A 15,603-nucleotide genomic window follows, 5' to 3' on the forward strand; every position below is an offset into this window, starting at 1 on the left:
AAATAAATTGGATATTATTATACTCTCTCTTCTGACAAGTCACATGATTACAGAAATGTACACAGCAACTTTACTCAAACACCGAACAAAGAATTACGTATATTAGAAGAAAGCCTTCTCTAGGTCACTGCAGGACTTCCTGGACATCTTAGTTTAACATTCCCCATTCTCTCCCAACAGCGGATCTTCTACTGCAGATGTAGAACCAGCACACATGATGGTAAGAAGAACTGAGTATTTCTCTTGCTGCATCAAACCCTCAAGGTCTCCAACATCACAGCCATTCTCGGAGCATGGCATAACTCTAAAAGGATAACTTCTGCAGTCATACTGACCCCTCCTAGCTTCAGTGAAGCCCTAAAAGAGATTCCTTTGTCATACTATAAGGACTAATTTAGGTACCTACCAGAAGCCAGTACAAACTTTTTGTCAATGTCTGTCAAAACTAAGAATAGGAGGTTACCTTTCTATATAGGGGAAAGTATGGCACTGCTACAGGACGCCAGAAATGACATCAGATCAGTTCATCCACTGCCAACATTCCTACTAAAAGCAGCTTTAAATATGCTGTGTTGGCTAATCTTTGTTTTGTAATTAAATAAATCCTACAGCACAGTTGAACCCTTCCTCTTGTGGTCAGCACAATCTCCTGGTTAAATCAGCTGCACACACACACGCAAGTGATCAAGAGCCACATTAAAAACTGTCAGTTAAGCAAAATTATGACTCCATGCGCAGCTCACTTCTCACACGGGGATCACATTCTGTACAGGCAAAACTGAGGCCCGCACACATCTAAAAATACATTGATGGGGCAGATGAAAGACTCGGAATTTAGTTCAATTTATTCATTACAGAAAATTACATAAAACATACCCTGTAATTACTAGTATTTGATAAACTGAGATTTTGGTCCTCTTGGGTACCCCACGGCCTCATTTTGCTTGTTTTTTCTTGATTTTTTTGCCTTTATTTTTATTATTATTTTTTGCTTGTTTTCTTGATAGTTTATTTGAGTAGATTCACTCAAATAAACTCTGTAATCTGTCACCAACAGGAAAAGCAACAGTCAGAGAACCACACCAAAGCTCCAAAACTGACAGGAGATTAAAAAGGAGAAACATGTCCTTGACTTGATGACAGGTACAGCTGGGTTTGTTCTTTACCAGTGACACTCAACACAGAACGGGCCTTATCTCATGATATTTCCCTGACATGTTCCCTGTGAAGCTGGGCCTATCAAATCCTATGAGAGTTATTCAAAGATAGTACTAAATCAAGAGTCTTGATCCTGCAGTGGAAGCAGAGAGCATTCGGCATCTAGCAAGCTACAATTCTGGAATAGAAGGTAGGAAATTCCATCTTACAATACTGGGAAAAATTGTTCCAGTGGTATCATAAATGATAGGAATGGTGAATGAGAAATGGAATAGCTACAAAGAATCTAAGTCCGCTATGTCAACTGCTTTTTTGATATTTACCCTACTGTATTTGCAACAACCATTCACAGCAGTATTCTTTCAGCAAGAATTTCTTGATCTTATCCTGCCACTGCTTGAGCAAATGCCATCTATTGAGGTTATTTGTTTTTGCCAGTTAAGGTCATGTGTCGTGGTCTACTAACAAAAGTGGATTTTCCAGCAGATGAACTTGAAACAAAACTGTGGGGTTTTAATTATTATTAAATAAACTGTAAGTAAAACATAATGTGAAGTCAAGATGTCCCTGGCCAATCTGCCGCCCCATTCTTAGTCATCATGACAGAGTCTCTACACCTCCTGGAACTTACAATACATTAAATGTTGTATCTATACAGTTACTCCACAATGGGAGGTCTGATTCTTTAGTTTATGTGGAGTGCAAACAAATATTACTAGCGCATACTAGGAAGTTGGTTTGTTTGGGTTTTTTTTAAGTGTAAACACTCCCTCAGTCTAGAGCAAAGCTTAGTTTTCTATTATTTGTGTTGACATTGCCACTGTGGTACTTGTTTAATATCCAGACTTACCACTGACACAAATCAATGACCAAAAAAAATAATGCCTTTTCCATGTAGTTCAGCTTCAACATCCCGTCCGGTATTAACACTCTCTATGCACCTTCAGTTTTTCAGTCGAAATTTTGCCCTAGTATGATTTAGGAATAGTTCTGCAACTGAGAATAGCAAAACAACAATAACAACACCACCTAAAGAAAGTAGGCAAGCCAGCCAACCCATCAGGCTGTGCGAAAAAAAATTGATTGATGAACAACTTCTAGCAGCACTGAGCAACATTTTCAGATGAATCAGTTAAAACAGGTGCTGACCACCACAGGATTTTTCAGTAGAGAACCTTATGTTATAAACATATGTTATGCATATTTTCACACTGAAAGTATTTGGCAGCTTTCAGTTATTTCCTTTGTAACTATGAATGAATTACAAGATAATGCATTATTTTGTAGTGGTGTTCTGATTGTTTTGTTATCGAGTTTTTTTCCCCACATTTATGCTTTCTTTAGAATCCAAATCCTCCCAATACTTTTCCTAGAATCAATTAATTGGTTCTGAAGAAGTAAAAAATTTCAGTTCTCCAGCTGCTTACTGGATTATCATCAGAATAAGGTCAGTCTTTCCAACTCCAAATAGACAGCTGACAAAAAAAAAAATCACTGCATCATTTTTCTAGAATGTGAAACCCAGCATGTCAAACTGATTAAAAACAAAAGTTAAAAGAAAAATTTGCTTTCATTACCCACTGTAATGAAATGACAAACTATTATCCCCAAAAGTATCTCTCAATATATTAAATTTACATCTCTCTATATATGCCTCTATAGATTAGAGGCATAGACTCAACCTCCTCCTAACGCTAGGGAAGAGAAAGTGCACACATCTAGAGAAGCGGGGAGAAGTAATCAATCTTCTCTCCTCTGCGTTATCAGTGTCGCCATCAGGAGTTTATCTCCTAGGACCCGGCAGTGAGAAGAGATTTCCACATCCACACAAGAGGTCAGCTGCACTGGCCAAAGCAGGCAGAGACAGAGCCGGACTTCCGCAGCTCTCAGTATATCTGGTCAGGAACGCAGAACCAGACTCTCAGCCTGACCTCACTAGAATGAAACCCCACCGGACACGGACAAATGGTCCTTCGGTCGTTCGCATCATGATACGGCAGTTTCCCACATCACAACAATATAGAAACAGCTGACTTTAACCAATTGCTATTGCATTGTGCTTCTGTGGAGATTAATTTATATTAGTGTAATAAGTCCAAAATAGTATTTTAAAAATAAAATAGTAAAGAAATAAGGAAGGAAAAAGAAGTAATTTTGCACACCTAATTCAGCACACATTGAGAGAAACAACAGAAATAGAACAGGTGTATCTAGTTCAACATTAGGTTAAGCGTTTGGCCTAAAAAGACTAAATTAGCAATGGAAAAAATATTTTTTTGTTGTTATAAACAGTTGGTAAAAAGTTTGGGTTGTGGGGTTTTTTAAGGTGAAGTGATACTTTTCATAGAGAGATGTATACAGTTCTTTAATATGTGTACCTGCACATTATTGAAATTCCAGACCCATAAAGATAGATGATATCCGTGTAAGACAGTATTTTTAAGAGACAAATACTGGATTAGACAATGCAGAGAAAAAAATAAGACTTTACTTCTTCCAGCTGTAAGCCCTGAAGCCAAATGGGTACCCCAAGGGTTTATTTATCTGTCCGAGCACAACAGAGAAAGCAACTACCCACACTTAAGTTACCAAGAAAGATAAATATAGCTTTTTACACTCACGCCTCTTCCCCCGCCTTTTTTCTAAGACCGTGGTATAAAAAAAGAGAAATGTTTACTAAGCAAACTAAGATTTGCATGCCTCTTATCCAAGAGTATCCACCTTGTATCACTTTTTTTGTTGTAACCTACCACCAAAACTCTGCTGAATGTGCTTTTGGCATTTAGAAGCAAAACACTTTGAGTCTCATCTTCTCCTGGTAACTTCCTTGCAGGTTGCTACACGCTGGCATTCTGCACTGCACAGTCATACCTGCAGCACCTTTGAACAAGGAAAAATACTGCTCACCAGCACCAGCTGCTCCGCATCCTGCTGCCGGTCTCTCTGGGCACAAGCAAACAGCAGTGACAGCGGGGTGCGGGACGGCCAAGAACTCGTAGGTGTGCTCAGGCAGTAAGTCACAGATTGTACAGCAACGTTTCCTCAGGTTAAATTCCAAAGAAAGCTGCCCTCAACAGCACCGAAAACAGATCGGTTATCAGCTTCTCATTCAAAGCATTAATCAACAAAGCTTTGAGATTTTATGCCACCTTCCATTACAAAATTCTAAAACCTCTTTACACAGAACCTACCCCACAGCAATAGCAATAGCTGCCGCCACCTTTACCTAGAAGACAGAGAAACTGCGGAACAGCAGTGAAGTACCTCTCACAAAAATGGACGTGGAGACAGAGCTGGGTAATAAGCCTGAGTTGTGCTCTGCTCCATATATTAAAAAATCCAGTCCAGGGGAGAAGCACGTGGGTGCACGCGCTGTTCAGTCCCGTAACAAAGTCCACCGTTCATAAAATACACCAGACTGGGACAGTGTTTAACTGTTAAATCGGCGAAGAGAAAAAAACTAAAATAAAGAAATTGCTCTATCAGAAACATCCCAGTTTCAGTCCAACAGAACTGCCTCAGCCTGTCTTCCTTCTGTAAATCCAAAACCTCATGTCCTGTGGATGGCTTAACCTACGTAATCTATCAGTAGAGATTTACAAAGCAGAGCTATAGCCCAGGACAAACCTTTGCCGTTTGTGGCGCTCTGATGTATTTCTAGTTCCATCTGTGCTCCCAAGCAGTAATGTTTCTTTCTGGACCTCAAAAGCTACAGCCTTTCAGGGTCCAGATGACAAGCTGGAGGAACAACCGAGATCCTCCAGAGGTGGCTCACCCTAGGGCTCTACTCCTCGTATTTCCTGGGTTGAACAGTACTACGGGGAGTGGCCCCAGCAAAATAGGTGTGTCTGTGTTCCCAAACAGTTTAAAGGAAGAGTGAGTATTTTCCTCTAGATATTCTATTAGTCATCAGGACCACGGTATGCTGCCTTTCAAACAGTGACGTGTTCCAATGTATCGACCGCCTCAAAGCAACTGTTATTATCGATAACTTTTTTCACACAGAAGGATCCTAACCAGCCTCAAAGGTTCACTGCAAACCGACCTGACTTCTTCCTGAGACTGTTTTCTATTTGACTCTGCGTCTCATCTCCACTCTGTTGCTTTTCTTGCACGGATATATTGCACCTAAATGAAAGAGTAAAATGGGGATCAAAGAAACACTGTTGCCTCTTTCCACACACACTTACAGCAAGGAAAGCCAATGTCCCAGGCATCTTCCCCAGGTTCCCACAACACCCCCCGGACAGAGGCAATTAGGCTGACTGTAAGTGGAGACTTCCAGGCATTTCCTTCTACGCAGTTGTACATATCCAGAGACAAACTGTTCCATGAGCAGCTGAATTAATTAATCTTTTTTTTTCCTGTCAGATTTTCTTCCAACATCCTCAACACCCATCGGGTTTGCCCTGCCTCCATGTGACATCCTCTTGGCAATACTATTCCCAGAAATACTTTCACTTCCTTTCCATTGGTCTGCTTTCCCAATTCCTCTCCATGTGAAGACAGGCCGAGAGAGCTGGGGTTGTTCAGCCTGGAGAAGAGAAGGCTCCGGAGAGACCTTATAGCCCCTTCCAGCACCTAAAGGGAGCCTATAGGAGAGATGGGGAGGAACTCTTTATCAGGGAGTGGAGCAATAGGATGAGGGGTAATGGTTTTAAACTTAAAGAGGGGAGATTTAGATCGGATGTTAGGAAGAAATTCTTTACTGTGAGGGTGGTGAGACACTGGCACAGGTTGCCCAGAGAAGCTGTGGCTGCCCCATCCCTGGAGGTGTTCAAGGCCAGGCTGGATGGGGCTTTGAGCAACCTGGTCTGGTGGGAGGTGTCCCTGCCCAGGGCAGGGGGTGGAACTAGACGACCTTTAAGGTTCCTTCCAACCCAAACCATTCTATGGTTCTGTGTCCTTTAAATCCACCCACAGAACCCTTAAGTTGTCTTCCTTAACTGCTTCGATATCTTTGATTTCCACCCATACCTCCTAAACCACACACTCTCTTCTTTCACCCTCCCAATCTTTCTCCTGCACCCCAACTACTGATTTATGCCTTTAAGTTCTGTTTCCCTGAACGGAGGAGAGAGGGAAGACTGACAGAGCAGTCGTATAACTCCCATGTCCTAGGAAATGAGATCGAAAAGCAGCCAAACACAAGGTGCAGAAGCTAACAATTCACAACCCAAAGCCCTCTCTAGAACACACATACTCTCCTCTGTACATTATTATGGGCTGAAAGATTCCGCTGTAACAAAAATCCCATTTTCTCCCTAAGATTTCACTTTAGATGGCAAAAAAATGCTATTTCTTTTCTAAACATGTATGAAAAAATGCCAGTAACCAACAAAAATTTTCAGGTTCTTGGGTGGGAACTGCTAAATCCAACCAAATTTTGGCCAACTACTTTTAATTCCCTGCTTCAAACACTAAATCCTGAATTTCCTGAACTCTTGACTTCATTTTTCCCACAATGAACTGTCATCTTCTCAGCCAGCTTGTTAAAAATACACACTCATGCAGACGCACAGACAAATGTAAACACAGGCACAGAATCTGGTCTCTCTACCTTTATTCTCAGTCTGGCATTCTCCTCCTCTGGCTTTATACATTTTACTTGCTGCCAAATTAAGTGGAGTGCAGGACAGGGCGTTCACTCCGTTTGGACTTTAACATGCCTGACTGAAAACGATTAGCTCATCAGAAACACTGCTTTCTCTCCGCCCCCACTCTTCTTTTTAATAATCAAAGCACTCCACGCTTTAATTACCATTACTACCACTCTGATGTGGTAAGCAGATACAATTATTCCTCTTCTACAGACAAAAAAATAAAGTATCATGTTCCCAGGAAGTGCTGACCACTAGCACTAATTTATTTTATTTACTCTGCTCCTAGATACAATTGCATATTGTGTATATGTCTCATATATAATTGTGAAAAGGAGCTCTATGGGTCCAGAAATAAGTTCTTCTGTTCTCATTAAGAGACAGGTTCCTGAAGTATGCCAGTGTGACTTCTGCAGTTAACCACATTTATATGGTTTTTGTTTAGGTGAAGAGATGAAAGAGGAGGAAGATGAGAATGATTCAATACACATCTACATATTGTACAAGCCATCACACTCGCACCAGCTATGTTTTATTAGTAGCTATAGCATTAGAAGCTATATTCGAGCCACATGAATACTGAAGTCCTCTATATGGCTATGCATGTACATACACATCGCCTCCGTAATACAATTCATTATATGTTGATTTTCATTTATGTTAAATTAACTGACCACACCTAGTAGTTTTGTACACCATGTGAGAAGTGGTCACTTCTCACACGTTGTACTAGTCCTGAGTCCCATCTCAGGAATTTCTGTACGTGTTTCCTCATGCTGAAGGTCTAACCTCCAGAAACTCCCGAGAATTTGAAACCTGCCAGTTTACTGCCATAAACATTGTATGTTGTTCCCATGAAAAAAACCACTTGCCAAGTGACAAGACTGTGAAATACTGCAGTCAATTATGCTCAGCAGAGAGATGTTTTTGTTGACTATTGAAGCTCAGCAGAGACTTCCTGGCTATTAGTTCTCCAGCAATTTCATCGGATTTAGCTTATTCCATCCTACACAGTTCTCAGGCCTATTGCCATTCCTACAAAATGACTGAGAATAATCAATCCCCATGCTGCAAGGGATATGTAGAACTGCACTGGTGCCAGAAGAACAGAAAGACAGCAGCGTTCTCCATGAGTCCATTAGAGAGACCAACAATCTGACATTTCTTAAATTTAAGAGCTTGTTTGTGTGATTTTCATTTTCTTTTATTGCCTTTTTTTTTTTCCTCCAGACTCCATGCAACCCAAACAGAAGTGCCCACAATCACAAACTACCTACTATCAGAAAACCTACTAATCACAAATGTCATCAGCCACTTCAGAGAGCCACGGGTCCATGAAGGCAGCACATTCCTGTTGTGTCTAGTGGGAGACACGCAAGGCATCACAATTTCTTCTTCAAGTTTCGAAAGTAGTTCTTCCTAGACAACATTAGACTGTATTAGGTCAGCCTGCTCCCTGGAAGATTTTATCCCTGTTGAGATGTTCTTTCCATACTACAGAGAAGGAAAACACCAGGCAAACTAAATGATCAATCCAGGACCACAAAACTCTATGCCCAGCTTAGAAACTGAATCTAGGTCTCATGAATCCCAACCCAATGGTCTAGCCATTACACCTTCTGTTTGAAGAGAATTATTCATGTAAAACAAAACAAAACCACAGAAGAAAAAAAAAAAAAAGACTTTAAAGGAGACCAATAAGCTCTTATCAAAGGAAATTAACTTACCCTGTTCCTTCATAGCTTATCTCCTTATTTCTTCTCACTCCAAGTTCCACATAACAGAAAATGCCCCTTCACAGCTCCTGCGGATGCCACAGCCCTTTCACCAGAGCTGGTTCGTAAGTGACAGCAGCAGAACCAAGAGATCACAGGAGGAAAATTACAAGCAGACTCTTCCTTGTTACTTCAGCTAACAATTTCCCTCACCTCCCAATCTGGGCCGAGACTCCTGATTGCTAGTAATTCTCCTTCTCATTTACAGCTTCCAGTAGTGACTCCTGCAGAATTTTTTCCCCATCCTGTGAAATTGTTGCACCACTGTCAATGCCTCTGTCTCACAGCAGAAACAGATTTACAATAACTTCCTCAGAGCTTGTGCACAGCAATTATCTTCAAGTGTAACTGCTTAAAACAAGTGTTAATGCCAGGTATTCCGTGCTCCAGAAAATGTAACTTCATAGACATATAAAGTGCAGCCAGGCAAACACTCCTTTCTTGTGCATTGCTAATTGCATCTAAATTATAGCATTTTACATGTATTTATGTACCTTTCATCCTAGTGTATCCCAGAGCATTTTGTAAGCTGTCACACGGTTTAAAAGGAGGCCTATATTAATACAGGACTACCAGTACTCAGACATCTCCAGAATCCAGTGCAGCAGCCTGTGGATAAATTCATTATGAGAGAGACTTGGGCCAACGGCAGAACACTGAATCTCTGTAGTTAGATAAAGACCTTCCCTCCCCCTTCAGACATCATTTGAAATTCTTGCATATCCATTTCATTTGATGATCTCAATGTTTTAAAAACATTAATTAACTTGCACAGTATTTTAATTAGGCAAGGCATAAATAAAGATCTAAAACCTGCAATGCCCCTGCTAGTAGTCAAGAGGAAGTGCTTAAGGGAAAAAGATTATAAACCAGGGCAAATATTGAGCGATCCTTCTAGATTCTCTCTCACATTGCAGCAAAATGGTGGTTTAGCCGGAGACTGCCTCCAAATCAGTGTTTAACAGCTACCAATGCACCTATTCTCTCTATTTTTTTTCTAATTCCTTTTGGAATACATCCCTCCTTTTAATTCCTTTACACTCTGAAGTAGTGAGTCCATCCTGTATTCTAGTGTTATATGAAGAAACATGGGCAAAATAGCTTTTTTTGCTTTTAAGCCCATCATCTGCTGATGTGATCAGGTTGAGGCCAAAAGTTGTAAATCCTCAGGAAAAAATAAAATAAAATAAAATAAAATAAAATAAAATAAAATAAAATAAAATAAAATAAAATAAAATAAAATAAAATAAAATAAAACAAAACAAAACTAAAAAAAAATAAAGTGAAGAATCATTTGGTACATGCTTTCTCTGCACAAAGATTTTTGAATATTTTATCGTGTCTCTCAACACCACTCAGTTTTACAGGTAAACAAAAATAGAAGCCAGATTTTTCCAACTAAATAATCTGAAATGAGAGTTTACATCTGCAAGAATACAAGCTGTTTATTTTTAGATGTCTAATTTTAGGCATCTAGTTTCAAAAATTCCACCCATATAGACGCCAAGTTGTTTTCCGAGGTCACACACTGAGCTAGTGACAGCCCTGATGAAAAAGCCCAGGCATCCTTGTCCTTACAATCATTATCAGGAGGCAAAGAGAAGGAGTAAATTGGATGCCCCCCAACATATCCATGAGGGAAGGAAGGAGGCTGAGTCAATCCGACTGGGATTTCAATGTACACTTGCAAGAAACGCAAATATTCCAGTTGTGATACACTGAGCTTTTAAATAGTTTCCAAGACTAAAATGGCAGTCTCCCATTACACTTCATTTAAAGATTTACTTAACAACTTTGTCTTTCCTTAAGCTAAGCTAAGTGTTTGCAAAGCTCCAAGAACGTGCAACTTCCCTCTGCTTTTCCACACACAAAGGTAGCTTGGGAACTTGCTGATACTGATTGCTTTCCCCTGACTTGGCTTTTAATTCAGGCGCCAGGCAACGGATCACAAATGGATAACATGAAGATAAAACATTTGGCAGACACTTGACTGTCATATGCTTTCTGTTGCCAAGAAACAAAACAGGACCTATTAAAATCATCCCATTAATTAACTTTTCTATAATCCTATTTTTTATTGGCCTCTTGTTGGTTAAGCAAATGTTTTTTTTCTTTCAGAATGAAAGTGTGTTAAGCTTAGAGTGACTTTCAGTACCATCAGAGGCTGGCATTTAACACATCTTTACAACAAATAACTCTGGGCCAGATCTTCAGCTAGTTATGGTTGATTTTGTCCCCTGATACTAAAAAAAACCTGTTCTCTTTGAGAAAGATTATGTTAGTGGAGGGATCAGTTTACACCAGCTGATAATCTGAATCCTGATTTCTTGCCATCTTTTTTCTTTCAATTTTGGGGAGTTACTAAATGATGTGCTACATTACGGAAATCCTGATATCTTGTTTCCATCATTGCCTTCAAAAAATTTACCACACCTTTTTTTTGAATGGTCCCCATTTTGATACAAGTTGGTTACAACTGTGACCCACTTGCCAAACAATTCTCAAGGAAAAGTGAAATATTTACATTCTGTCAGTGGGAGAATAATATTTACATCCTTGATTTTTTCAAGGAGGACTCTTAACCCTCAAAGAAGTCAGCTAAGACCTAAATGAAAGGCCTGGCTGAAGGACTAATTCACAGTAATAGCTGTAAAGATTGTCAGAAAGCAAAAAATTCGTCTCTATGACACTAAAATAAAGCCTGTAAGCACTGTACATGGAAGAAAACTTAGGGATGCTCAGGCAGGTATCTTGCGCATATGAATGTTTGCTACAGCAAGCTAAAACAGAGTAGAAATGCAGAAGACTACTTTCAGTGTACGTCATTGCAAGGATAACAGCATCTTTTTAAAAAAGAAGACAGTTTAAACAGAGCCTCCTTTTTTCCTGTCCACTTTTTTCATTAATGTCAGTGAAAACTTTTTCTTAGGTTCTGAGTGTTGTTCAGTGAGGCGGGGTTCTGTTTATGCTCTGCAAGGAGACACAGAAAAACAGGGAAGTAAAAACAATTTTCTCTATAAAAACCTGCATGAAAATGTAGAAGTTGCTGGCCCACAGCATAAACAGTGACGGGCAGCAGTCAATATTGCAAATGTTCCTCCCGTGTCAGGATTTTTACTACACCACATCACACCTGACTGTCAGGTCAGGAACTCCTCAGTCCGCGACGTGACACAGCAGGACGTGAGCAATACTCGGTATTAGGGGTTCCTGAGACCGTGCCCATTCTCAGCAGCTGGTTTCCTACATGGCCTGGTGGGAGTCTTTAAAATGGAAGTTAATTTACCGGCGTCTTTGTGATACTACATCCTTTTCAAGAATTAAATGAATACGCTAATGGAATCGCTAATGCAATCTCTAAAGCCAAGTCTTCACTGTTCTTTTTTATAAGAAATTTAGGTGTGGCACTGAGCAGAAAATTACCATACCCAGACAGAAGGAACGGATGCAACTTTCCAGTATATCACATTCAGCTGTCAGCAATCACAGGCTATAACACCACACATCTCCTTACAGAACCTGATCAAGCTCCAACTTAAAACACGTCATGTTTACCAGTTCCGCTGGAAGGCTAGGGTAGGGATTCGAAACGGCGCTTCTCCCTTCACAAGTGTCATACACTTTTGGATGTGTGTCCTGACGGGTACATTGTCTCTTTTGTTAGGCTGAAGCAACACATCCTTGTTTAGGGACCCACCCACCACCATCCTGTCATCAAACAAGGCAGCAACATTCTCCTCTAGAGTCACTCCCCCCTGGTAAATTCCTACTGTACAGCAAAAAGCTTTCTTCTTAATCCCCAAGCACACAAAGATGTCTTAATAAAACTGCATTTCAACCTGTTTCTGCAATTTGCCCTAAACTCCTCTGTAAAATATCCCAGCTCCCACTTGACACTGAATATGCCTCCCAAATGTGTGTCACCAGCGCACTCCACTAGTAGACGCCCTTTGTTTCTCTTGTACACCTTACAACTCATGTATGAACTGCAATCCCTTCCACCTTAATTAGTAATTTCTCAAGAATAAATATTGAAGCTTATGAATTTGTCCATATTTCATCTGCCCTGTTTTATATACTACCATGTCAAAAAAAGACCCCTTACCAGTCACCCTTGCACTAAGCTGTTCTGGCGGCTCAAGTTGCGTCAAGAGCATTCAGTACCCAGAGTAAAAGAAAAATAAATCAATGGTTATGTTCTGTCCTTAAGAATTTCTTCAAATGAGCGTCCAATTCAGCTAACATCCTCTACATTTCCAGAATAACCACAGCATTGTTTTAGGAGGAAACAAGAAGCGTAGACATTTTCGTTTTTATTTCAATGATGCCTACAGGCTTCTACTGAGGGTAAGACACTACTGGGCTAAGATTTGTAAAAAAAATAGCAACATTCCGGTACCAATTGAAATCTGAACAGGTGAAATGATAACCACTGGACAGGAGACAAAATTAGGACACAGAAAGAAAGGAATTAATTAGTCTAAATTTGCACACCACAGATCAGTAGCAAAGCCAGATGAAGAACCTAGAGGCCTTAGAACACTCTAGGCAGGAATCCACAAGATAGTTTTTCAGTTTTGTTTGGTTTTTTGTTAGAAGTACAGATGCACCTGATGGGAATATTAAAAATGAGAACACATGAACAATATAGTCCAACTAAAAAATAAATATCTCTGATAACTATTGCTTAGGTAAATCACCAATATAACTGAAGAATAAGGCTCAAAAATCTGCTAGAAGGGGCAAATCTGAAGCAGTTAAAGGCTTTTATAGTCCTCCATGTGCTTTACGTATAAAGCACAGTTGACGGGCAAAAATGCTGGAAGAATTCAAATGATGCCTTATAACTCTTTTTTTTTTTTTTTTTTTTTTGCTGCAAGGCAATTTTTATCACAGCCTACTGGACTATATTAAAAAATCTTTCATTAAAATTTTATTACTACCGAAATAACTGCATGAGAGATGTGACTCTAGACCACAAAAATATCTCTCTTGCCACAGTGATTAAAGCAAGGTGATACAGAAACCTAAACAAAAGCTGGTTTTTACAGCCTTAAATTCAACACCTGTCTAGTCAATAGCCTCACTGGAAATATCAGAATGTTAACCACTGGTGAATCTGAGTAAATAACGTTTGGAGTTTTTTCTTTTTTTTGTTTGTTTGGTTGGTTGGTTTGTTTCGTGTTTTTTGTTGTTCTTCTGTTATGGTAAGCAGAGAAAACTGAAAGTGCTAGCCTAACAGACCTCAGGAGCACGCGCACTCAGTTTATCTAACAAATAAGCAGTAAAGAAAGTTAAACAGTTAGAAATATGCAGGATTAAAAATGACAGCAGGCTGCAAATTGATAGAGGCTGTTAAGTCAAAAGAAAGGGAGATTTATTCTTTTTTTAACTCATTCAGATGCTTTTATACCTGCAAGTTTTCTTTAGAAGTAGGGCAACGGCATTTGCCTCGAGTTAAAATGCATAAAGGATGCCTCGCAGAATCAGCGGTTCTATTTATTTATTCATTACTTGTGTTTCAAAGGACAGAAATTGAGAACCATGTCCACTCTTACCTGCCATATCTATCCAGTAGTTCCACATTGCTGTTCCTATTACTCAGTGCCCCACACATCATAAACCACACACTGAGAGGACAGAGAGCTCATCTGAGTGCAACTCCTTGCTCCATTCTGTCCAAATTTGCTGCTAAAGTACGCAGAATTCTGGCCAGGACTTATATGTGGGACAAGAGATGAAAGATATGGAAATTCACATTGACCATCACTCATTTGTCACCATCTGAAGGACAGAGTTTAAAAGGAAGAGCCCTGACAAGCAATGGCAATGCTTGGGGGATGGAGGAGGACATCATTGCTTATGTGAATGCTGAAACTCTTCCAGCATCAGATTCTGCCTTATGGCTAGTGCTTTATTTACAAGCAGCACACTGATATCCTTACTGTCCCGTAAGATCTGAGTAAGGATGAAAAGATTTGAGCCTAAAAAACCTACAGCCTGTTCCTACCCACTCAGACCACAGACTGCTGAAGGGCAGGAGCCCCTACATTCACCGTCGACTGCCATCAGAATCCCAGAGTCTTCAAAGAGAATCACAGAATAAATCAAGCTGGAAGGGACCTCTGGAAATCTCTAGTTCAACCTTCTGCCCAAAGCAGGGCTACTTTCAGAACCAGATCAAGTTGCTCAGAGCCTTTTTCCATCAACTTCTGAAAATCTCCAGAGCTTGCACAACGTCTCTGGGTAATCTCATCAAGGGCTCAGGCACACTCATTGTGAAAAAAATCTATTTAGTTGAAATTTCTCTTGGTGCAATTTGTGACAGTTGCCTTCCACCCTTTCTCTGTGCACCAAGGAGAGTTGGGAAAGGAGGATACATAGAAAACACAGATCCATTCAGACAGTTGAAGCCAGCAATTATATCTGCCCTTAGCCTTCTCTTCCCAAGGCCTACACAAAGCCGGTTCCTTCAGCTTTTCCATGTAGGTCACAAGCTCTAGATCCCTAATCAGCACTGTGCTTCAGTTGCTCATTTGTCAGTGTCTTTCTTGCATGGGAGGATGGGGGTAAAACTGGAAAAAAATGGAAACCATTCCAGAGGAAGCCCTCAGTGTGGAACAGAGGGGAGTAATTACATTCCTTGATATGCCAGCTAAGTTCTTGCAAATCTTGTACATCTTACTGCACTCTGCAGTAAGCTTCCAGTGTCACAGGGGCACACCACATTCAACCCGCCCACCAGGACCCACCAGTCTTTTTCTGCAAAGGTGCCACCTGGCCAGCTGCTCCCAGTCTGCTTGGCTGTCCCATCCAGTGTGCAAGACTGCATTTGTCTTTGCTGAACATCACAAGTTCCCTTGCTGGCCCATTCTTCCAGATTGCTTAAGTCCCTCTGAAGAGCAGCCCTGCTTTCCCTTCAGTGCACTGATGGTTTCTCCCAATTCGATGTGATCTGTGAACACGCTAAGGGGTGTCCTGCCCCACCATCTAGGTCACTGATGAAGATGTTGAACAGCAGTAACTCCAGCATCAAGCCCCATGACTGCTTGTCACAGGCTGGTAGGCTG

At 40.5% G+C, this 15,603-nt stretch overlaps 1 protein-coding gene and 1 long non-coding RNA gene across 12 annotated transcripts in view; one reads left to right on the plus strand and one right to left on the minus strand.

The window, feature by feature from the left end:
• Window positions 1-15,603, minus strand: part of ABLIM1 (actin binding LIM protein 1) — a 206,054-nt gene that overhangs the window by 150,684 nt on the left and 39,767 nt on the right. For 5 of the 10 annotated variants that reach the window (XM_074590665.1, XM_074590656.1, XM_074590659.1 and 2 more), the window contains exon 1: window positions 4,786-4,946. The exons of the other annotated variants lie outside the window; for them this stretch is intronic. In XM_074590665.1, the coding sequence (XP_074446766.1) occupies window positions 4,786-4,825 (40 nt within the window). In that variant the 5' untranslated portion in view covers window positions 4,826-4,946. Of the gene's footprint in view, window positions 1-4,785; window positions 4,947-15,603 lie in introns of those variants that run through there. 10 annotated transcript variants of the gene reach the window in all.
• LOC141744517 (uncharacterized) lies at window positions 1,258-9,704 on the plus strand. 2 transcript variants are annotated; one of them, XR_012587486.1, is made up of 3 exons: window positions 1,258-1,348; window positions 3,992-4,170; window positions 7,989-9,704. It is a non-coding gene; the product is annotated as an uncharacterized LOC141744517 (long non-coding RNA). The 2 variants fall into 2 exon arrangements; XR_012587487.1 differs by having other exon boundaries at window positions 1,281-1,348; window positions 7,204-8,969.

Source organism: Larus michahellis, chromosome 6 (assembly GCF_964199755.1).
Source record: "Larus michahellis chromosome 6, bLarMic1.1, whole genome shotgun sequence".
NCBI classification, from domain to species: domain Eukaryota; kingdom Metazoa; phylum Chordata; class Aves; order Charadriiformes; family Laridae; genus Larus; species Larus michahellis.